Source organism: Capricornis sumatraensis, chromosome 10 (assembly GCF_032405125.1).
Source record: "Capricornis sumatraensis isolate serow.1 chromosome 10, serow.2, whole genome shotgun sequence".
NCBI classification, from domain to species: domain Eukaryota; kingdom Metazoa; phylum Chordata; class Mammalia; order Artiodactyla; family Bovidae; genus Capricornis; species Capricornis sumatraensis.
The window spans coordinates 57,623,035-57,647,038 of NC_091078.1; the positions used below are offsets into that span (position 1 = coordinate 57,623,035).

General features: G+C 50.9%; 1 protein-coding gene across 8 annotated transcripts in view; it reads right to left on the bottom strand.

The window, feature by feature from the left end:
- The window catches only part of SCN5A (sodium voltage-gated channel alpha subunit 5), an 86,451-nt gene that overhangs the window by 35,405 nt on the left and 27,042 nt on the right, over positions 1 to 24,004 (bottom strand). For all 8 annotated transcript variants that reach the window (XM_068982815.1, XM_068982812.1, XM_068982813.1 and 5 more), the window contains exons 10-16: positions 23,790 to 23,969; positions 22,794 to 23,165; positions 16,848 to 16,980; positions 15,694 to 15,932; positions 8,163 to 8,336; positions 6,508 to 6,864; positions 595 to 1,035 (exon numbers count right to left, since the gene is read on the bottom strand). In XM_068982815.1, coding sequence (XP_068838916.1) covers positions 595 to 1,035; positions 6,508 to 6,864; positions 8,163 to 8,336; positions 15,694 to 15,932; positions 16,848 to 16,980; positions 22,794 to 23,165; positions 23,790 to 23,969 — 1,896 coding nt within the window. The remainder of the gene's footprint in view (positions 1 to 594; positions 1,036 to 6,507; positions 6,865 to 8,162; positions 8,337 to 15,693; positions 15,933 to 16,847; positions 16,981 to 22,793; positions 23,166 to 23,789; positions 23,970 to 24,004) is intronic.

Here is a 24,004-nt window from a genome sequence, read left to right on the forward strand (position 1 = left end):
GAGCCAGGGAGGGGGTGGGGTGCACTGTCCCTTTTGTTCAGACTCCAGTCCTAAGTGTTAAAAATAACAGGTTGGGAGATAAGATAGTGCTGTCTCTGACACCTGCCATCTTAGGGATGCTTATTTTTAAACCTCAGAATGAGCCCTGGGCCTGGGGGGAGGGGAAGGGGCAGTGCTGAGGTCAGGAGGCCACTCTCCCCCACTCACCAAGACATTCCGCCTTGTTAGTCTTGGAGGGGATAAGGTCAGGGTTGCGTCTGGGAGCCAGGCTTCCTGGCTCTGTCCTAGACCTGTGAGGAACTCCTAGCAAGTCTGTCTCTCTTGCTGTGCCTCGGTTTCTCTCTCTGAATAACTGGCTGCCCGTGTCCAGCCAGGGGATGAATGATAGTCCCTTGAAGATGCCCTCCTGGGCTGGGCTGGGGAGAGAGGGTTGCCAGCCGGTCTCAGCATGCCTCCACGAGGCTGGTTCTGGGGGGGTGGCCTGTGTTCCCCCTCCAGGCCAATCCCTACTGGGGCAACTGTTCCGAGTGAAGCTGGGTCCCCTGGGCAAGAGGTGGCGCTCATGCACATGAGGGGCAGGGTTTGGGGGCTCACCTGCTTGCTGGACTCTTCCTCTGTGCTCAGGCTGTTCTCCTCATCCTCCTCAGGGTCATCCGTGTCTGACTCAGCCACGGCGATGGGCACACACACAGGCTCGGCATCCCCGGGTGCGCCCTGACCTGGCCGCTGGCCTTCCTCAAACCGCGTCTCCTTGCGGGCTGGGGGAGCCTTCTCGCTCTCTGGTGGGGGCGGGGGGCTGGAGGTGGCGATACAGCCTGGCAGCTGGCCCTGGGAGGCGAGCGCCGCGGGCTTCTGAGGCGGCCGCTGCAGGAGCCCACAGCAGAAGTCCCAGGTGGTCCGCTTGATGAAGCGCAGGCCCCGCTGGATGCGGGCCAGGGCCAGCTGGAGGTTGTTCATCTCCCCATCCTCGTCGGGGGCTGTGAGGTTGTCTGCACTGAAGGAGCTGAGCAGTAAAGCCAGGAAGAGGTTCAGGACCTGTGGAGACAACGCCAAGCCCTGGGCGCTCAGGATGGAGAACCCTTGAGGAGGGCCAGAAGCAAAGAGTGCAAGGCTTGGACCCTAGGGCCTCATTCTAAGCTCTCTCTCCCTTCAATATAAAGAGTTCGGCTCTGAAAGGAAAGGTGAATTCTCATCCTGAGGTAGCAGATACACAGGCCCTGGACTGAGCAGCTGCAGCTGGTCTCCTGCTGATGCTTTGAGATGGGAGACCAGTGGGAGCGCTGGGTCCTGATTGGGTGTGTTCTCATGGGTTTCCCGGCCCAACACATGTGCTGAGAAGGCCCTCAATCTAAGGGAAGGACAAAAGGAGTGAGAATAGGCCAGCTAGAATCCATCTTGGCTGAGAGATGCATGTCCATACTAGGAACAGATATGGAGATGCCTGGCTAGAAAAAATACAACAATGGAAAACTGCCCGATTTAAGCAGCCTAAGCTGCTCCCTCCTAACTTGTCTGTCTGCTCTTCCACACGTACTTTGCTTCTAATAAACGCTTTTATCTTTTTCACAGTCGTGGTCTCTTTGCTGAATCCTTTCTTCAAAGAAGAACCGAGGTCCTTCTTCCAGCTTTTCACCACCAGAAACAACCCCTCCTCCCAAGGGTTCAGATACAGTCTGAACTGAGGGTGTGCAGACCCAGGATTCTTGGGTGTTGGTGCACAATGGGAGAGCTGTGGATTCCTCTGATGTCAAAGTCTGCAGATACTGTCACGCTGTCTTGGGAATAATGGGGGGCCATGCAGTCATGGTGAGGGCTTCCCTAGCGGCTCAGCAGTAAAGAACCCGCCTGCGGTACAGGAGACAGGGGTTCGATCTACAGGTTGGGAAAATCCGCTAGAGGAGGGCATTGCAACCCACTCCAGTACTCTTGTCTGGAAAATCCCATGGACAGAGGAGCCTGGCGGGCTACAGTCCATGGGGTCACAAAGAGTCAGACCTGACTGAAGCAACTTAGCATGTACACATGCAGTCATGGTGAGCACAGGACTGCTCCCTGGGAAGTGGGATCCAAGCTCGGATTACCAGGGAAAAGACAGACTCCCAGCCAGAAGCAGCCCAGAGCATCCATTCATCCGCCCACCCATCCATCGCTCATCTGCTCTTGGGGACCTCCTGGGAAGGGGCCTGTGCATCTGTTGGCATCTGATGTACCTCTAAGTTCCCTACTGAAGCTAGTTCCCCACTCAAACATTTGGGGGCTCCTGCTGTGCAGCACACTCCAGCGGTGTCCCCAGATCTTACTATGCTCCCCAGGTGAAGGACATGGGATACTGAGCACAGAAGAGGGCGATGGCAGGAGAAGAGGCCAGGTGGCAGCTCTCGGGACTGACTGCAGGGTCAAGCCACTGAGAGGGGGTTGTTGCGTCCAGGTGGGGAAGGGTGCTCGGGTGGGTGCTGTGTAACACTAGACAGCTGGGATGGAGTGGAGAGACCTGGGGCTGGGGCCAGGGGCCAGCCTTAGCTCTAGTGCCCATATGCTGCAGGGAGGCAGGGGAGGGGCTGAGGCCTCAGAGGTGCCAGAAGACACAGACTTACTATTATGGATTTGAGACCCCTACGGGGGGGTTGCAAAATCCTCCTGTCTTTGGATGGTTCTTGACTACTGCTTGTTGCTAAACCACCCTGTAAGTCTGAAGGTTTAGTTTTGGTTAAAAAGGCGAACTTCTGTTGAGTGACAAGGGACTGGGCTTGGGTCTTGGGGAGGGTAACTGAAGATGGCAGCGGGCTTGTTCCACACAGGGGGCAGTCTGGCTCCCGGGCACCACCAGGCCGATGGGCTAGAGAAGCAACCTCCCCCACCTTGGGCTTGTTCTTGCCCCACAGCCACTCGCAGGAGTCCAGTCGGATGGGGGCCTCTACAGCAGGGTGGTGTGAAGGTGGACACCCAATCTGAATCCTTCCTGCCCTGGCTTCTTACAAGCCCCTGAGACACGTCTGTCAGCAAGCTGGGAAGAATTCTGACGAAGGCAGTGGGCAGGATTGGCGTGCCAGGCCTCAGAAACCTGCCTTTGGTTTCAAAATTAACACTCATTCATGTGGACAGTATGGAAAGGTTAAGAAGTGGGCTCTCCTGTCCTATATCCACAGAGAGATGATCGCTTGTGACACCTGGCAGCCTTTTTTTTTATGTCGTCACTGGAGGGGTGAGGCATGTGATGGGATTCAGAGCTGCTGTCTACACTGACCCCTGGCCAGGCCCCTGGCGTCTGTCCACACTGGCCTGGGCCTGACCTGCCTCTCTTCCTGGTAGCCCACCCTGGATACGCCCACCACAGCCGTCGCTCACGCCTGGCTGAACATCTGATCACCAGGCATCTAGGGCCAGGCTGGGGGTGGGGCAGGAGGTGCCTGGGCAGCCTCGTCTGCCCACAGAGTGTGCCAGGGCCTTCCTTGCCGCCGGCTTCGGAAGTTCGGCGGCTTCCGGTGCTTTCCCCGTCAATCACACGCTGCTGCCCCTGGCCCCTGCCTGATCGTCACTTCCCATTTCAATGGCAATCTTGCTTCCACCCACGCCCGGCAGCGGCCCAATTCCTGAGGCGGCCAGGGAGGGGGCTGCGTGGGCTGCATTTGCTTCCCTCCTCCAGCAGCCTCTAATCTTCTCATCCTCAGGCAGATCCGCTTGGAAATCGCAGGCTGTGTGTGCGTGAGAGCAGCTCAGCCTGGCCCTGGGCTGAGAGCTCTGTGCACTCACATCCTCCTCGGAACACACAAGAGTCTGCTGGGCTGGGGGCTGAGTGAGGGGCACCCCGAGTGGCGGCGGTGTGTTTGAAGGGATGGGAGGGGGTTGCGGGGCCAGCCAAAGAAAGAGCTGGACTCCATGGGCACTGAGCACTCTGCTTCCTCTCTGGGCTCCATCCATGGAGCCCGAGGGAGATGGACCTCAATTCAGACTGAGCCCACCCTGGCCTGCTTAAGGCACGTGGGAGGAGAAAGCAGGCAGGTCTGAGAAGTGCTTTGGAATCTGCAGCCCATGGTACTCGCATCACCCAAAACCTCTTTGTGAGTGGCTGTGGAGCCTGCACTGCCCACACGGGGGCCAGCGGGAGCCAGACCCTGCAGCTGTGATGGTGGAACGTGTGTGGTGCCCCTGTACACCCAGGAAGAAGGCTGCATGTCCACAGCGGACACTGACTTCTCCCTGAACCACTGACCCCTCTCAGCCTTGCTTCTTCCAAAGCCTCCATCTCTGGCATGTAGATTTTGATCTCTCTCAACTCCAGAAATTTCCCACGTTGTAAAGACACAAGGCAAAATGCACTCGCCCTGGGACAGACAGGTGACCAAGAGGGCAAAGACCTGGGCTCCTTCTGACAGGACAGCAGGGCCTCTCAGCACAGCTACCCAGGGTGACATACAAGGCTCCCTCAGGCCCCACACACGTTCCACCTGCCTGCACCTGTGCTTTGCTTAACCTGCTTCTTCCCTCTCTAGCAGCACTTGTCTATCAGGTCAGCAACAAGTCCCCTGTACCAGAAAGGCCTCCTGGATTTCCCTAGCTAAAAGGGATCGGTACCCATGGTCTCCCCCTTAATGGCTCTGATCATTCTGACCAGCTTCATTCAGGCCTGTTTGAACTCGCCACCTGCTCACTCTCTCAAGGTGGCGAGCAAAGTCAGGGCCACACTCACCTCTGTACACCCAACAGCATCTGGCACAATATTTAGCATGCACCAGGGGCCCAGCAAATGTTTGTTAAGCTGAATTGAATCAGGTGATAAATCAGACAGTGAATAGCTAATAAAGTAATGAGTAGCTGAGCAAATAATTAATTAATGGATATAAACTGAATACATAAAGCACAAATAGGTAACTAGATGGGTAACTGAATGAATGAGCAAATAAAGAGTGATGTGGATGAATGGACAGCTTAATGAGTGATAACTGGCTGGATAAATGAGTAGATGGGTGGGACTGACGAATGAATAGATGATGGATAGATGGATGTAGAGATGGATGAATGAGTGGAGGGATAGATGAGTGACTGGAAAGATGCATGATGGGTGAATGAATGGATGGATTCGTGGGTGAGTGACTGGATGTGTAGATAGATGGACAAATGGATGGATGAACAGGTGCACGTGTGTGTGAATGAATGGGGACTGATAGGTGGATAGCTGATGGATAGATGAATGGATGGGTAAGTGAATGAGTAGATGGGGTTGATGGGTGGGTGGATGGCTGGGTGAGGGGGTGGATAAATGGATAGGCAGATTGGTAACTTAATAGATTGATAGAGACAGAGATAGACAGATGGGTTACTGATGAGTGGATAGACAGCTGGATAGGTAGAGTAGATGGATGAGTAGAGAGATGAAAAGAATGAATGGGTAACAGATAGATACATGAATAGGTGGATAAATGGGTGAATGAATGAATATTGCTGTTGCTGTTTAGTTGCTAAGTCATGTCTGACTCTCTTGTGACCACATGGACTATAGCCCACCAGGCTCTCTGTCCATGGGATTTCTCAGGCAAGAATACTTGGAGTGGGTTGCCATTTCCTTCTCCAGGGGATCTTCCAGACCCAGGGATTGATTGTGTGTCTCCTGCATTGGCAGGCAGATTCTTTACCACTGAGCCACCAGGGAAGCCCATGAATGAATGAATAAGTGGAAGGATGGGTAAACGAGTAGACGGGTGGATGAGACTGATGGGTGGGTGGGTGGGTGCATGGATGAGACTGATGGGTGGGTGGGTGCATGGATGAGACTGATGGGTGGATGGGTGGATGGGTGGGTGGATGAGACTGATGGGTGGGTGGGTGGATGGGTGCATGGATGAGACTGATGGGTGGATGGGTGGATGGGTGCATGGATGAGACTGATGGGTGGATGGGTGCATGGATGAGACTGATGGGTGGGTGGGTGGATGGGTGCATGGATGAGACTGATGGGTGGATGGGTGCATGGATGAGACTGATGGGTGGGTGGGTGGATGGGTGCATGGATGAGACTGATGGGTGGGTGGGTGGATGGGTGCATGGATGAGACTGATGGGTGGGTGGGTGGATGGGTGCATGGATGAGACTGATGGGTGGGTGGGTGGATGGGTGCATGGATGAGACTGATGGGTGGGTGGGTGGATGGGTGCATGGATGAGACTGATGTGTGGGTGGGTGGATGGGTGCATGGATGAGACTGATGGGTGGATGGGTGGATGGGTGCATGGATGAGACTGATGGGTGGGTGGGTGGATGGGTGCATGGATGAGACTGATGGGTGGATGGGTGGATGGGTGCATGGATGAGACTGAAAGGTGGGTGGGTGGATGGGTGCATGGATGAGACTGATGGGTGGATGGGTGATTTGATAGATGACTGACAGAGGGAGTGGATGGATGGAAGGAAGGGTAAGCGAATGGACAGATGGGTGATTGGGTGGGTGGGTAGCTAGGTAGATGAATGGACGGGTAGGTGAGTGAGTATGAGAGAGGCCTCTGGCCAACTTACCACGAGGTTACCAATGACCATAACAAGCAGGAAGACCAGCAGGCACAGTGACTGCCCAGAGACCTCCATGCAGTCCCACATGGTCTCGATCCACTCTCCACAGAGGATGCGGAAGATGATGAGGAAGGCATGGAAGAAATCCATCATGTGCCAGCGGGGCAGGAGGCCTGAGTCGCTGATGCGGTGCCTCAGCTCTGAGTAGTTCTTGCCAAACAGCTGCATGCCCACCACAGCGAAGATGAACACAATGATGGCCAGCACCAGCGTCAGGTTGCCCAGCGCGCCCACTGAGTTCCCGATGATCTTGATGAGCGTGTTCAGGGTGGGCCAGGATTTGGCCAGCTTGAAGACCCGAAGCTAGGGAGGGAGGGGTCCTTGTGAGGGCCTCTGGCTCTCACCGCCCATGGACATCCTCACGCCCCTAGCTCCTGCCTGAAAACCCAGGGCTCCCTTGGAGGTCATCACCACCTGTTTCTCCCCTTTCTCCACGAGCACACGCTACTGTTTCTCTCCAGAGCCTCAGGGTAGTTTCACTGGGCTCTGATCTGGGAGTCAGGCCAACAGCTCCAGACTCCTCTCCCCAAACACCCCTTTTATTTGTCCCCACACCAGCCTCCTACTCACCTTGGTCTCACTTCTAGGAATCACCCAGTAGATTCCCCCATCATGGAATGTCCCTTTTCCAGACCTTTCCTCATCAGGGGTCCTTCCAGGCAGGCTCAAACCATCCCTGACTTGCCCAGTCAACTCCATCCTTCCCTCCTCTCAGTCATCATACAGAAAGGTAGCCAGTGCTTAGCATTTATTGAGCACCTACTGTGTCGGGCCTTATGCTTGGATCAGCTAATTAGGAACTCCAAATAACTACATGAGGGTGGCACTATTATTATCTTATTTGACAGATGAAGAAGCCAACTTTAGAGGTGGAGTAACTTGTCTAAATCCCTTGGATCTTGGCAGTGCAGTTGGGATTAGAATCCATAGCCTGGGCTTTCTTTTTTGCCCCAACCATTCTGCTTTTCTAGCCCAAGTTGAAGCCACCTCCTCCAGAAAGCCTTCCCTGACTTACTTCCGGCCCCATGCCTGGACCTCTGAGACAGTGTGAACTCAGAGCATGGTCCACAGACTCATGTCTTTGAAATTATCTGAGACCTGCTGAATCCACATTGGAACGTTAGCAAGATCGCCAGGCAATTTGTGTGCACAGTAAAGTTTCAAAAATGCAGATTCTAAAACCAGCAGGTGGAGCTCCAGGTGAGCTACCAGGAGACTTGGTTCCACCTGTTACCTGCCATGTGGCTTTGGAAAACTGGTTTACCTCTTTCGGTCTTAGCCTCCTCATGTGTAGAATGGGAATGCAGTAACACTAGCTCCTCTCCTTGGATACTGTGAGGACTAAAGGGGGCATGGTGAACCGTAAAGGGCTTTGCAAATCATCAGGATGGATACCACCCCAAATGCCCCTCTGGAGGGAGGGATAGCTCCCTTGCCCACCTCTGTGTCCCCCAAATTGCCCATACTAGCCTATGCTGTACTTAGCGAGCAGCTTCTGGGTGAAGGTATGAAAGATCAGAGCAGGGGGCACTGAGTGATGGCCTCAGAGAGGGCATGCCTCGGTGTCCGCCCAGCCACCCCTGCCAGGCCCAGCCGGGTACCAGGCGGAAGGAGCGAAGCACCGACAGGTTGCCCATGCGGGACAGGCCCAGCTCCATGAGGCTGAGGATGACGATGATGCTGTCGAAGATGTTCCAGCCCTGCTGGAAGTAGTAGTAGGGGTCCAGGGCAATGATCTTGAAGGTCATCTCTGCTGTGAAGATCCCTGTGAAGACCTGGGAAGGAGCGGGAATGAGGAGTTTCAGCATTCAGGCTGGAAAGAGCCTCTGGCAGCAGGGTCTCCCTACCTCCTGACTCTTGCTCCAGGAGGGTCCCCCTCCAGGGCTGCCAGCTCTGACTGTGCCCAGAATCCCAGTGGTGCTTGCTTGGCCCTGGCCCACCTCCTTGGGGACACCTCCAACCTGATGCCTCCAGCCAACTCTGCTGTTTCCCAGACATGACCCACCAGCCTGGGCCTCAAAAACAACTGAGCCCATTGCAGGCTCTAAAGACTGATGATTCTGGGAGGCACCTGGGATCAGGGGAGGCTGGGGTGGACCTCGACACCACCCAGCTCCAGACTTGCTCAAGCCCATGTTGCTGCAGGAAATTTTCCCTGCTTCACACACACCAAATTCACGCATTTCCACAAACACTCATGCTTCCGTGGCTCAGCACCTTCGACCATGCTGTTCCCACTTCCTCCCTGTCTGTGTGATGACTTTTCTCACTGTAACAACAATCAGCCACCATTTCTTGAGGCTTGACTATGTGCCTAGAGCTGGGCTAGAATGCTTAGAATAAGTCGTTTCTTTTAACCTGCCTAACAACCAGGTAAGAAAAGTAGCCTTAAGCCCATTTTACAGGTAAGGAAATTGAGGCACTGAGAGGTTAAGTAATGTGCTTGGAGTCAAGCAGCTCATAAATTTGAGAACCAGCAGAAGAACATTATGGCAATGTTTTTAATAGGGACAAAAGAATGCCCATCACAAGGAAGTGGTTAAACTATTTATGGCTCATCTGTACAGTAGAATATCCCACAACTATTTTTCTTACAGGAAAAAAAACAAAAACGATGCTGTAGGAGAAGGAAATGGCAACCCACTCCAGTGCTCTTGACTGGAGAATCCCAGGGACGGCGGAGCGTGGTGGGCTGCCCTCTGTGGGGTCGCACAGAGTCGGACACGACTGAAGTGACTTAGCAGCAGCAGATGATGATGTTTAGTTAGTATGAAAGGACATTCACAAGGTGTTATGTTTCAAAAGTCAGTTTATAATGCATACAGTATGATCCCATTATAGACATAAGCCAAGGTTAGAGAGTTTTGCTGTTGTTCAGTCACTCAGTCGTGTCTGACTCTTTGCGACCCTGTTGACTGCAGCACGCCAGGCTTCCCTGTCCTTCATCATCTCCCAGAGTTTGCTCAAACTTATGTCCATTGGATCAGTGATGCCATCCCACCATCTCATTCTCTGTCATCTGCTTCTCTTCCTGCTTTCAATCTTTCCCAGCATCAGGGTCTTTTCCAGTGAGTCGGCTCTTCATATCAGGTGGCCCAAGTATTGGAGCTTCTGCTTCAGCATCAGTTCTTCTAGTGAATATTCAGGGTTGATTTCCTTTAGAGTTGACTGGTTGGATCTCCTTGCTGGCTAAAGGACTCTCAAGAGTCTTCTTCAGCACCACAGTTTGAAGGCATCAATTCTTCAGCACTCAGTCTTTTTTATTGTCCAGCTCTCACATCCTTACATGACTATTGGAAAAACCATAGCTTTAACTAGACAGACCTTTGTAGGCAAAATCTTCCCACTTCCTGGGAAGCCACTATTAGCACTCAGGGCTCTGTGAACCATCTGCTGGGAGTCAGGGGAGGTGGGTGCCCACACTCACAGCCTGTCTGCCAGATCCCAGTGAGCTTATAAGACACGAAGAGCTGTTTGTATCTGAAGCCCCTGTTGGGGCCTGGAGATCTCAGCAGTCATAATAAATGAGGCCAAAGAGAACAATAACCACCCTCTCACCCACTTGACATCCTTGAACTCTAACTCTTATAAACAGCCTATGGAGTTACTATTCTCCCCACTTTACATATAAGGACACTCAAGGCTCAGAGAGAGGGAGAAACTGGCCCAAGATTGCCCCATGGCAGACCCTGCTCTGGAACCCAGGTCTGGCTGCTGTTCTCTGCACATCTTAAACTATCCAGCTATGCTCTCGTGTCCTTGCCATGCCAGCGATGATCCTTGGTCCAATTCATTTTTTATTATAAATTTCTGGAAACGGAATTGCACAGTCAACAAACATTCTCAGAGATTCTGACACATAGGTGCTAAATGATCCTCAGAGATAGGTTTTAACCAATTCCATGAACCACAGGGGAAAACTGTTTTCCTCATAAAGATGCTAATTCCTGTCTCACTCACCTCTCCAGTCCAACAGGACAAAGGCCATTTTTTATTGTTGTTTTGTTGGACATTTCTTCAATTTTTTAAATTTCTCCTTTTGTAAAGTTGCCTCTTCATATCCTTTACTTATTTTCCTGTTCGAGTGTTTGCCTTTTCTGGGTGTTGTTCATAAATAAATGTACTTTATGCCTTGCAATAAATGCACGGTATACATTGTGATTTTCTTATAATATTGGTGCAAATATAGAAAAACAGACAGAGCTACAGAATTAAGAACTCAGAAATAGGAAATGCATATTTGGAGACTTGATAATAACAGAGATGGCATTTTAAATCAGTAAGAAAAGGACAGACTATTCAGTAAACTATGCTGAGAAGAATAGTTACCTCTATGGAGGAAAATGAGTTTAGATTCCTACCTCACAGTACTTTCATTAATTAGTTGCAGGGAAATGGATTCAATACCCAGATACAATAAAAATTTAAACTTTCTAGAATAAAAATGGGGGGAAATGTTTAAAATTTGGAGGTTAGGAAGGCTTTCCCTAACAACACAGAAAGTTTGTACCACGAAAGAAAAGATTGCTAAATTTACATACATTAAAATTTATATCTGTATAACAAATGATATGGCAAACAAAGTGAAATCACTACCACAGACTGGAAATTGAAGTTATGCAAAGTATTTAACTGGAAAGACATGGGATCCAGAATATATATTGAATGCTTACACATCCATAAGGAGAAGGGGGACAACTCAGTGGCAAAAACACAACCACAAGGATGTGGACTGGATGGAGGAAATGACAGAAGAGGAAATTCCGATGGTTATAAACAAATGAAACACAGAAGAATGCAAATTAAATCAACATTGAGTTACTATTTCTCACCCATAAGAGAATCAAAAATAAACTTCTGTGTGTTGGCAACGATATGAAACAGTGGGAACTCACACTCCGTAAAAGCGTGGATTTGGTACAACCCTTTCAGGGAACGGTTGTGCAGTATCTGGTAAGTCACAGCTATGCATACCCTAAGCTGTAGCAATGTCAGATATGTATATTCTTAAGAAAGTCTCACAGGTCTGTGCAAGGAGGCGTGTCCAAGGAAGCTCTCTTTGCTGTATCCTTAGTCACGGGAAGGGCTTCCCCGGTGGTTCAGATGGTAAAGCTAAGGAGCTGGGGAGGCTACAGTCCATGCGGTCACAAAGAGTCAGACACGACTGAGTGACTTCACTTCACTTCTAGAGGAACAGAGCCAAATACCTAACTGAGTCTTGCAGGTACCTATTTGGGCTTCCCTGGTGGCTCACAGGTAAAGCATCTGCCTACAATGCAGGAGACCTGGGTTCAATCCCTGGGTCGGGAAGATCCCCTGGAGAAGGAAATGGCAACCCACTCCACAGGACTACATTGACTGCAAGGTAATCACTATCATGCATGTTTCTACAGTTTTGACATCTAGTATTTTTGCCTGGTTTTAAGGTTTATATAAAGGGGCCAGGCCATATGTGTTCCTTTTTTGCCAGTTCTTTTATTCTTCACATCACGTTTATGAGATTTATCCATATTGAAAGATATATATGCATTCCTTCTAGCTGGGCATAGTGTTTCACCGCATGAAAATACCACAACATATTTTATACATGGGAGAGTAAGCTCCGGCTTCCCCAGGAGCCCAGTGATAAAGAAACCGCCTGCAATGTGGGAGACGCGGGTTCAATACCTGGGTCGGGAAGATCCCCTGGAGGAGGGCACGGCAACCACTCCAGTATTCTTGCCTGGAGAATCCCCACGGACAGAGGAGCCTGGCAGTCTACAGTCCATAGGGTTGCAGAAGAGTCGGACACGACTAAAGCAACTTAGCATGCACACACGCAGGGTAAGCTCCTCACCTAATTCCTTAATTTGTCTTGACAGACTTTACTTTTCCATATGAATTACAGGATTGCTTTGTCAAATCTCATGGGTAAAAAGTATGTTAGGATTTTTATCAGAATTACACCAAGCATTTAGGTGTAATTTGATCAGAACCGATATTTCTACAATATTCAGACTTTCATCCATGAAAATGGCATATTGCTGCACAACTGTTTTTCAATGGTTTTACAATTTTTCATATCAAATTTATAATCTTCTGCTATGTTTATTCCTATATTCCTCAGTTTTTATTGCTCTTGTGTTAACTTATAAATTCCTCTCTCCAAATGATCACTCATGGTGGCCTGGAGCAGAATTAATTTTAATATATTGAGCCTGTACCTACCAGCATTGCTGAACTCTCTTACTAGTTCTAATATTCTTTCTGTAGATTTTCTTGGATTATTTCTCTAGACAACAACATAATCTAGAAAATCACATTGGATCTGTTTTCCTTCCTTCTTTCTTCTTTTTCTTCTCTTACTACACTGATAAGGACGCCAGTATAGCTTGGACTGGAAGCAGGGAGACGGAAACAAAGCTTGAGCTGCGGCACAGCTGTGTAAGCTACTAGCGAAGAGCACGGGCCCTAGAAACAAAAGGCTTGGACTTTAATCTTGGGTCTTTCACTTCCTGGTTGTGTGACCACTCTGCCTCTGTTACCTTATCAGTAAAATGTTGTTTTCGTTTAATCACTGAGTCGTGTCTGATTCTTTTGCGACCCCATGGATTGTATCCTGCCAGGCCTCTCTGTCCATGGGATTTTCCAGGCAAGAATACTGGAGTGGTTGCCATTTTCTTCTCCAGGGGATGTTCCCGACCCAGGGATTGAACTCGTGTCTCCTGCATTGGCAGGAGGGTTCTTTACCACTGAGCCACTTGGGAAGCCCCATCAGTAAAATAGGGGTAATAATAATAGCATTTCCCTTACTGGTTGTTATAAAAAATTAGGTGTTCAACAAGTGTTAACTATGCTTATTAGAATCTCTTTGTGTGTTAATTTTTTAAACAGGTTCCAGGAACAGTCAGGTATAAATTCGAACTCCATATCTGTATAAAGCCAAATTCATAGTCACAAGCTTCCAAGGGTTACTTTTTCTCAGCCCCTCTCTCCAGCCCTGACTGAGATTGACAACCTTCCTTCTTTTGCATTTCCCAGGGCCGGCGTGTGGATTTGCTTTAGTTCACCACTGTATTGAATGTAGGGTCATATTCTTATGGGCTCCTCGGTTCCAAACCCTACTTGCACTGTTCCAAACACAAGTCTTGCTTCTGCATGATCACTGAAATCCAAGCCCCCAAAATTACTCGATCAGCACCTGTCCCACCCCCTAAAGCAACTACAGAATGATTTCCCATGTTTACTGCTATGGTTTTTAAGTCCCTCTTTGTTTTTGGCACTTGGAGATTTTTGTTTCCTTCTCATGAACTTTGCTATGCGTGTCAAAGAATATTTGCTATATTTTTAATTGTTTTGTAGCTGGAGACATCTCAGGTTTTCTTGTCCACGTATTGCTAAAAACAGATGGTTCATTTGCCTTTTACCTCTGTTTATATAATGGGCTAGTTAAATCTATCAATCTTCTCCACTTTATGGAATTTGTCTTTAGCGACATGCTTAGAAAGGCTTTTTTCACACCAAAATTATTTACCCATGCTTATTTTTGTGGTTTTGTTTCTTTACATTGAATATTTAAACCATCTAGAATATATTAACTGCAAGACAATTAAAATCTTACATACTAATGATAAAGCTATCCAAACAGGAAAGAATAGCTGTAATCCGACGACATGACCTATTACTAATAATCTAACCACAAGTTTAACACAGTCTCAGTTCAGTCACAACTTAGTGGCCCAGGGAAGCCACCTGTGCTCTCCATCACCTTGACTATGGCTCATTCCAACCCAATGGTCACATTCCATTAAAACTGCATTCAGCTGAGACCCTACATCACCACCACTTGGAGACCACCCAACGCAAGGCAGGCACAATCGTGCAGCGAGACTCCTACCGACTGAGAGCTAGCTTTTCCTTCTGTTTGTACACAGAAGAAGAAAAGAAAAGTAGAACCACAGCAAAGCAGACTCACATTTGTGAAAAAATGTGAACAGACCCTGTAGAGAATTGTCTAGAGCTCTGGACATGGAAAGTAATAAGGGAAAATGATCCTCACACTCCACAGCGTAGGGGACCTGCCCGCCCGTGGGGGCCACTGTGGAGCTGGGACTGAGACAGAATGGGCTGGGTCTGCAAGAGGAGAGAGCTCGGACTGAATGAGCCCTCTGCCCACTCAACCTCAGCAACGACCCCAGGAGCTCCTTCCAGAAGCCAGTGGGCTCTCTGCAGCCCTGCCCTGGGATCTGCTACAGAAGGGCCAACCCTGCATTTACCTGGACAGAGCCAGCAGGACCCTGTCCCCTACGGTCAGGAGACAAGAGCCACACGCCCAGCCCTGCCACCAGCATCTCACCTCTCTGGCCTCAGTTTTCCAGGTTTAGGGTGAAGAGCTAGGACTTGATTTGGTGTCAAGAAAAAAAAAAAAAATCTTAATAAGAACTGACACGTTCTGACATCAGGGATAGTCTCTTCAATAACAACAACAAAAATAATAACCACAGCTATCATTTATTTTGAGTGCTTATTGTTTATCAAACTCTGAGCCAGGCCCATTACACACATTATCTCATTCAATCCTCATTAGCTTCCTGAGTTTGATACTGTCATTCTAATTTTACATTTATTACATTCAACAAATACCTACTGTACCAATTACTGAGACTAAGTGATTTGCTTGAGGTCATATAGTAAGACTGAGTCAGAATTCAAATCTGTCTCTGCCTGATTTAGTCACTCACTCCATTCACCCAGTCATCCATCTGTCCATCTCTGTATCCTTCCCTTCCTCCTTTCTCTCCATCCTAACATCCATCCATCCTTTCCCTAAGAGAACTGCCTCTGTTTGGCATTTTCTCCTCCTCCATTACTGCCACGCCCCATGTCCCCACACATTTCAGGCTCCCCTCAACTCACTTTTGTTTTCTAGCCTTTGGGCATCTTTATCCCTAACCTCTCTCTCCCAACTGCATCGCCCATCCTTGAAAGCTGATCCTGAGGCTCCGACCAGAACGTCTTCCATAAAGAGGCCTATCTTCAGAAGACCCTTTGGTGCTGAGCCCCTCCTCTCCCACCCACGAAGGCTGTGCCAGCTGGCCAAGAGCCCTTCACACCACGGTGCCCGTTTGAGAGTTAGCTGCCAGCGGTGCTTACCAGGTTTCCGACCTGCAGCATCTCCTCAAACTCGGCTGTCATGTTGTAGTGCTCCAGCGCCATGAAGAGCGTGTTAAGCACGATGCACATGGTGATGGTGAGGTCAGCAAACGGGTCCATGACCATGAACTTCACTGTCTGCTTAATGGACATCCACAGCGGGCTGCACTCCCAGATCAGGTAGCGCTGGGCGAGGCGGATCCAGCACGGCGGACACCTGCGCTGAGACTCCTCCAGCTCTGGGGGCGGGGGCGGGGGAGCCAGTGGGCTGGCCTGTCTCTGTTGACTGCGTCACGTAACTTTCCAGAAGAGCTGTACGACGCACTCAGCAGACGACAGGGCTGCTACACGGCAGGGGGACGGAAAGCGGGCCAGGGAAGGCTAGGGGGAAGAGGGGCCTGAGTCCTGACTTCTTACTCTTGGAATGTGGGGAAAGAGGGCCACAGGGACAGAAGGCCAGCATGGGTATGGGGAAAATGGGGACAAGACAGATTAGGACAGGTGTGGGCTCTCTGGAGGCAACACTGCCACACAGATGTGGGGCCCCTCGGGGGAGGACAGGCAGAGACAACATCTGAGATGGGCAAGTGCAGATATAAGGACACTCAGGACCCAAGAGGTAGGAACAGATGTGGATATCTGGGACACGTCAGGAGAGATGTGGGGGTGGGGTGGTGCCTGGGACAGGCTGGTACCTGCTGGTACCAAGCTCAGGATGAATGAGATGTGGGGTTGCCTAAAGTGGGACCAGCTGAGGCAGATGTGGGATGCTTGGACTAGTCTGGGCTAGATGGGGAATGATGGGGAATAGGCTAGAACAGGCCTGCTCGGGGTGGGACGGTCCCAGCAGACCTGGGGATACTCAGCAGAGGACAGGATGAGACCAGTGATCACCTAGGATGGGGCACGGTGGCTGCAAGGACATTTGGAAGAAGCACAGGCATGACTCCTGAGGATGCCCAGGACAAAACAAGCTGGCACAGATGGAAAGACACTCCGGACAGGCGACAGAGACTGAAAAGTCTGGGACAGCTGTGGGAATGTCCAAGGCAGGCTCAGCAGCTAGGGCGAGCCTGGCTCTGGTCCGGACAATGGCTCAGACCAGAAGCGGGGGGCGGGGGTGGGGGGTGTTTGAACGACGCCGGGGTGCTGACCTTCCAGGGCACTGGTGAGGACGCTCACTGCGCTGAGGGCTCGCTGCCGCTCTCCTGGCTCCTCGAAGCCGTCCACACACGGAGCCTGGGGCGTCAGCGTCTGGGGCCTGCCTGGCTCCTCTGATGGTGTGGTCTGGGTGTAACCGGGAGATCTGCGTCAGCCTGGGGATGGATGGGGGTCCACCTGGACCTGGGGCAGTTGCCCCAGACTCAGGCTGGGGAGGTCCCAGGGGGCCACCATAGGGGTCTTGATGTGACACGGGGCACTGGGCTTCTCTGCTCCCAGCTCCCTCCCAGATAACACTTTCCCTCTCGCCAATCATTATCTCCTTCGTTTTCTTTTCCTGCACCATCTCTCATTAGTGGTGATTCCTGGGTGGGAAATGACATGTACTGAGTTCTTTAACCAGATGCTGTCATACATTAGTACATATGCAAACGATCTGGGAGTCTTAAATGATCCCAAGCTCCCTAGAGTCATGAGCACACAGAAGCTGAAAAAAAAAATATGTATCATGCTCTAAGGTGACGTTCATGGAAGCGTACGTAAAGCACGATGCTTTGACATAGCTGGTCAGAGCTTTTGTGGAGGTAACTTAGCTATATCTACTAAGAAAATTTTCAATTGGCTCTGAGTTCCTTGCCTAATAATCGAACTTCATAAATAATTATACACGTGCAACCAAAAATATGCATGCAACGCTGCTCACCGCAGCATTGTCCCTAACACCATCAAAACAAAACAACTGATCAATAGGAAGAATGTTAAAATCAGTTACGGATACAACCCAACTCTGGACTCTGACACAGACAGTAAGGAGAGCAAGGCTGCTGCACGTGTGTTCCCATGGGAGCACTTCCAGGACAGTTTGATGAGAAAACAGGAAAAAGATCTGGAAGATAACACATTAAATTGTTAAAGTGGCTCTATCCGGGGAGTGGGACTGGGTGGGGAGGGCAGGGACTTTGACTTCTGCACTGTTAGATTTGTTTTCGACAAGCTTGCACCAATTTTGTAAGTAAAAGAACCAGGCCTATGAATGGAGATGGTGTGTGTCCTGATTAAAAAAAGGGGCAAAACATACATTCCCTGGGCTTACTCAGCCTCCCACAGAACCAAGTGGGGCCCACAGAGGCTTAATGTCGGCATGGCCACACATGGCCACAGTCTGTGAGCCCAGGGTGGGGCTGAAGGCACTGGGCTCTTCAGCGTGCAAGAGTGAGGCACTATTATCTCTGTGAGTCAGAGGGAAGATGGGCCTAGGCAACGCAGGGTGGGAGGGTCAGGGCCTGGGGTGGGGTAATAAACTGATCTGGGCTCAAGTTAAGGTCAGCTTTTGTGATCCGTGGAATTGCCCTAAAGTGTTGCCTAGGGAGGTAGTAAGCGCCCAGTCATGGAAGTTTTCAGGCAGAGGCGCCTGAGAGGGTTGACATAGCCGGTGGAACAGTAGTACCCTGGGTCCAGTGCACCCACAAATCAGGCCAGCTTCTCACAAACGTGTCTTAAATTTTCCCAACTTCTCTACCATCTGTGATTCAGCAAATTTTCCTCTTTCCTCTCCCACTGTGACTGAAGCAAAATCCCCTGTCCTGTTGGTGACACACTTGTTTTTGGCCAAGGGAATGTCAGTGGACATGCTGTGAACAGAAGCTTTAACTGTCCTTGTGCCATTCACCTTGCTCTTGTGTGCCAGTAATCCGCCAGGAAAAGAGCTTCCCCAAGTAGCTGCCACCCTTTCAGCTCAGGACAAACACAAGGGGAGCATCCCTGAGCCTAACCTATACTATGGAGCCAGGCCATGTGCAGTCTGAGGCACAGCTGCCTGGCCAAGATCAACCTGCTGCTGCTGCTGCTAAGTCGCTTCAGCCGTGTCCGACTCTGTGCGACCCCATAGACGGCAGCCCACCAGGCTCCCCCGTCCCTGGGATTCTCCAGGCAAGAACACTGGAGTGGGTTGCCATTTCCTTCTCCAAGGCATGAAAGTGAAAAGTGAAAGTGAAGTCGCTCAGTTGTGTCCGACTCTTAGCAACCCCATGGACTGCAGCCTACCAGGGTTCTCCATCCGTGGGATTTTCCAGGCAAGAGTATTGGAGTGGGGTGCCATTGCCTTCTCTGAAGATCAACCTAGACCAGGCAAACCATGGTCAACCTGCAGAGAAGTGAGTGTGATTTCTCACTTGTTAGCCATTGACTTTGGGGGCAGTTTGTTACGCAGCAGTATTATGGAAATGACTAATGTACTGTTCTAGTGCATGCTATCATCATCTCTTTCCCCAAAATACTACAACAGCCTCCTAACTGGCCTCTTGTCTCTCTATTCTCTACACAGCTGAAAAAGATACCCTTAAAAAGTAAATCAGTTCATGAGAGTCCTTTGAATAACAACTCTCCCCCATCTTATTCACAGCAAATCAAACTTCTCTACAGCTTACAAGGCCCTGCACAGTCTAGACCCTAACTGCTTCAACTCATTTTATATTCCTGTCTGTTTCCACCACACCCAGCCCTGCCCAGCCCTCTCATCCCTTAAACGTGTTAAGCTTATTTCCTTCAATGCCTTTACACCTTCCGTTCCCTCTGCCTAAAACACTATTCTTCGACATATGTGTGGCTGGCTCCCTAAAATCTTCTACTGGTCAATTTTAATGTTACCTTCACAGGGAGGACTTCCCTGTGTATTCTAACCAATAGCTCCCCATTCCCAGCCCTCCCCCTAGCAACTTTCTATCACATGACCCTTACTGGTCCCTAGAAATATTGATCAGTTTACTGTCTTCTTGACTATGATGCCAACTCCATGAGGTCAGAGCTCTTGTCTGTTCTGTTCATATCCTTGGTGCCTTAAACACTGGCTGGCCCTCAACACAGAGGGCTGGTCCTGGGTAGCTGTTGGATGGATGGATAAACACGTGGCAGCCAGGGGCCTGGGTTAAATTCTAGCTCTGTCCTTAAGATGACTGTGGGGGTGCGGGAGGGAGGAGGGAGAAGAATCTGTTCAAGGTGCCTCTAACACCCCCTCTGCCTTTGGGGCCAGGCACATATTCAGATATCAAGCAAAGCAAACCTTCACCCTCTGCTCCCAATTAAAGCCAGCTGTCGGTCAGGTCAGCTCTCTCCCCGTTGATGAAGCACCCACTATATGCCTGACACTGCCTTTTTTTCAGACTAGAACTGGGCAGGAGTGTCACCAGGGGCCCCGCAGACACAGGGAAGGCCTCCTCCTCAGGGGACTACAGCCTGCTAATCTCTTTAACTTTTCAAATAACCCCCTTGGCCTGCTAATCCCTTTAAGGTTACAAATGGGCCCCACAGAAGTGAGAATGGGTGAAGTCAGAGTTCCTGGTAATGAAGTGTTTGAACTTGGATTCCTCCCGACATGTGCAGTACAATGAGATGATTTTCTCCCTAATGAGATTAGGAAATTCTATTAGTGCTCCAGCTGCTGACCTGATTCCACAAGGCTGAGGCTCCAGGGCTGGACCTGCGGCCCTGGAAATCTGTGTTCCTGGGAAGTTGGACGCCCCACCCTCCAGGCGACGGCCAGGGGCCTCCCCAGCCCCACCCAGAAGCTACGGTCTCCCCCAGTGTGTTCGCAGGACCGTCTCCTTGACTGCCCACTCCAGAGCAGTGTGAGGGCCCCAGGCGCTCCGGGGGTGCTCCTGGAGCTGTCACTCCTTGCTCTCTAATAACAATAATAGCTAATAATAATGATTCCTGGAACATGAGGCAAGTGCTGGGCTAAGCACCAGACAGGTTTTAACTCTTTCAGTCCTTGCCACAACTTTTTTTTTTATGCTCTATGATTCCATTTATATAACATACAAAAAACAGGCCAAATGAAATTCTGGTGTTAGACGTTGGGATAGTGGTTAACTTTGGGTGGGAAGGTGGGAGGAAACTGGGAAGAGGGATGCTGGGGGAACATCTGAGGTGCTGGCGAAATTTTCATTTCTTCATCGGATGGTACATGCTTGGCTCATGACAACCTGCTGATGTGGATATTAATTTTATTTCTACGTAACAGGTGACGGGGCTTCCCTTGTAGCTCAGTCAGTAAAGAATCTGCCTGAAATGAAGGAGAGCCCGGTTTGATTCCCGGGTTGGGAAGATTCCCTGGAGAAGGAAATGGCAACCCACTCCAGTATTATTGCCTGGAGAATCCCATGGACAGAGGAGCCTGGCGGGCTATAACCCATGGGGTCGCAAGAGTTGGACACGACTTAGCGACTAAACCACCACCACCAGCAGGTGGGGACACGGAGGCACAGGGAAGTTTGTTAACCCGCGCAAAGTCCCACAGCTGCAGCACCTATCTGAGCTGGAGCAACGGTCTCTCTCTTCAGCCTGCCTCCACCTTCCTGCTCAGGTTTCCCTGTCTGGTTCTGCTTCCTCAGAAAGTCTGCCCTTCTCCACCTCCTGCCGGCCTCAGGGTCTGAGCCGCACATTTGCCCTTTTCCCGGGTGGGCTGCTCCGAGGCCTTTGTTGGGGGGCAGCGGTCAGCAAGGGCACTCGATGACTGGCTGGGCGGTCACCAGCCTGTCATGGGATCGGCTGACTGACTGATCAAAGCTCTGACCAGCCTCTCGCTATCTGGCACCTCTGTCCCCGTCACCTCTCTGACAGTCGCTCCAACACCTCTCCCCTTTACTCCCTGGTTTCCAGCACCCTGCCCTCATGGCGTGTCCTCCCGTATGGGAGGCATGCTTCTGCCTCAGGGCCTTGGCACTTGCTGTTCTTTGGGCCTAGAACATGCGTCCCCCAGATGATGCAAAGACAGTCCGTTACTACGTCGTTATCACCACATCAACTATGTGTGCCTGTCCTGAGTACTTTATGCATATTAGCCCTTCATCCTGACGTCGACCCTGAGGTGGGTATTTTATTTATTTTTGGCCAAACCGTGCAGCACGAGGACCTTAGTCCCCGGGCAGGAATCAAACTCATTCCCCCTGCAATGGAAGCCTGCAGTCTTAACCACTGGACCACCAGGGAAGCCCCTGAGGTGGCTGTTTTAAATCCATTTTACAGACAAGAGATCTGAGGCGCAGAGAAAGAAAAGAACTTGCTCACAGCCATCCAGCTGGTAAGCGATGAGGCGAGATTCAAATCCAGTTTGTCTCTAGAATCTGAGTGCTAACCTGTCTGCCATAACACCCCCTCCACTTGCCTCCTTCAAGTTGTTGTTTTAATACCCTGCAGTAAGGAGGCTTCCCTTTCTCTCCTACTTTTGTTCTTCCATAATACTTAGAGTTTGGGCTGGTATTGCCTGACATTTACCGGTTTGTAAAGTGCTGAAATACTTCAAACTTGATGAGGTTCTTGTTGCCCAGAACCTCGGAAAGGTCCCCTTGCCACTCTGGCCCTTCTCCAGATTGTCCAGGATCCACAGCCGTCCCGGGCCCACGCCGGGCACACACAGGGCCTCCAGAGCACCGCTCCTGTGCCGCTGCAGTGTCTAAATGTTTAACTCTCATCCCTGTTTATCACCATTATATGCATATACTCGTTTGTTCGTTGTTTAGTCGCTAAGTAGTGTCTGACTCTTTCATGACCCCACGGACTGTAGCCCACCAGGCTCCTCTGTCCATGGGATTGTCCAGGCAAGAATACTGGAGTGGGTTGCCATTTCCTCCTCCAAGGGATCTTCCCTACCCAGGGATCAAACCCAGGTCTCCTGCTTTGACAGGCAGGTTTTTTACCACTGAACCATCAGGGAAGCCCTGATATGCATATATGTATATTTTTTCCTTCTTCTTCTTCTTTCTTGATTTGTGTCTGTCTGGAAAGTCTAGGAAGGAGAGATTTTTTTTGGTAGGCTTATTTATCCCCAAGCCCAGCACACAGTAGGTGCTCAGTAAATACTTGGCCAGTAGTTTTAGACCTGGCTGTGGTGAGCAGCCTGGGAGATGGGATGTGCCTGGTGCTGCGTCGTGGGGCGGGCTCACCGTGTCCGGGGGGCGCTCCAGCTTCATAGGGTGGAGGAGGTGGCTCCCTGGGGAGGCGGCCTCGAGGTCGCCCGCCCCCAGCAAGGAGACCACCCCGTTACAGTCCACAGTGCTGTTCCTTTTGCCGTTGACTGCGAGGCCGGGAGTTGAGGTTCCGGGACTGGGCTGCCCCTGGGTGCTAGGCCGCCGCAGGGGCCAAGGCACCAGCAGTGATGTGCGGTGGCTCTCACTGTCCCCGGCGGTGCTGTTTTCATCGTCGGCAAAATCTGTCTCGGAGCCCAGGTCCCGCCGGCGCAAGGTGAAAATGCTCCCGTGGCTGGAGCGCGGCTTCATGGAGGTCCTGCTGAGGCCATGGGTGATGCTGAAACGATTCTGAAGGCATGGAGAGAGGACATGACTGGGACAGCGTTTCACATGCCCCCGGCCTGTCACTCGTGGTATCGGCCCCGGCTCAACTCGGAGCACTGAGGGCTTCTGTCTGCCACATAGGAACTGAGTGGGCTGAACTAGGGGTGCTCCGAGGAGGGGTGCAGGATTACAGGCAATCCTGCATTTTCTGGGATCTCTGCTCACCTGAAGCCTGTGCTTCTGGGGCTCTGAGACTGAAGTTCACATGGGAAAGAAGCAGGCAGAAGGCTTCTGATGGTATAGACAGGCCTGGCCCGAGCAGGACCTCGGCAATCAGCCATGTCCCTTGCTCATCTGAGCATGTCTGTGAGCTCCTACCAATCCACACGACGGGGGTGCCCCCCAGCTCCAGTGCTGGGGACTTAGCTGAGGTTGGTGATACGCTAACACCCAAACCTACCCTATCCCTCTGCCCAGGGCTCCTCCACTCTAAGAGTGGCCAAGGGAAACAGGAGGGACTGGGAGGGGGCTCAAGGAACATTTTCCTTGGGGAGCAACCGTGGGGACTCTGATAGCACCAGGCTTAGCATGATGGCTTTTGGATGCCAGATCCATCCTGAAAGGGGCAGAGCCGCAGCTGGGGGTTACCACTGTTCGGGGACCATCCTCCGAGTCGGACTTGGGGAACTTGTCGTCCCCACACTCCTCTGTCCCTGAAGACATTCGTTTTCTTCTCTTGCTCCTTCTCTCGTGGGTGGTTACTGGGGCCAATGGGGACATCTCCAAGGAGCTGCGGGACACGGTGTCCACACCCCTGATGGCGAGGGCCTGAAAATGGTGGAAGAAGGGATGTCGTGGTCATG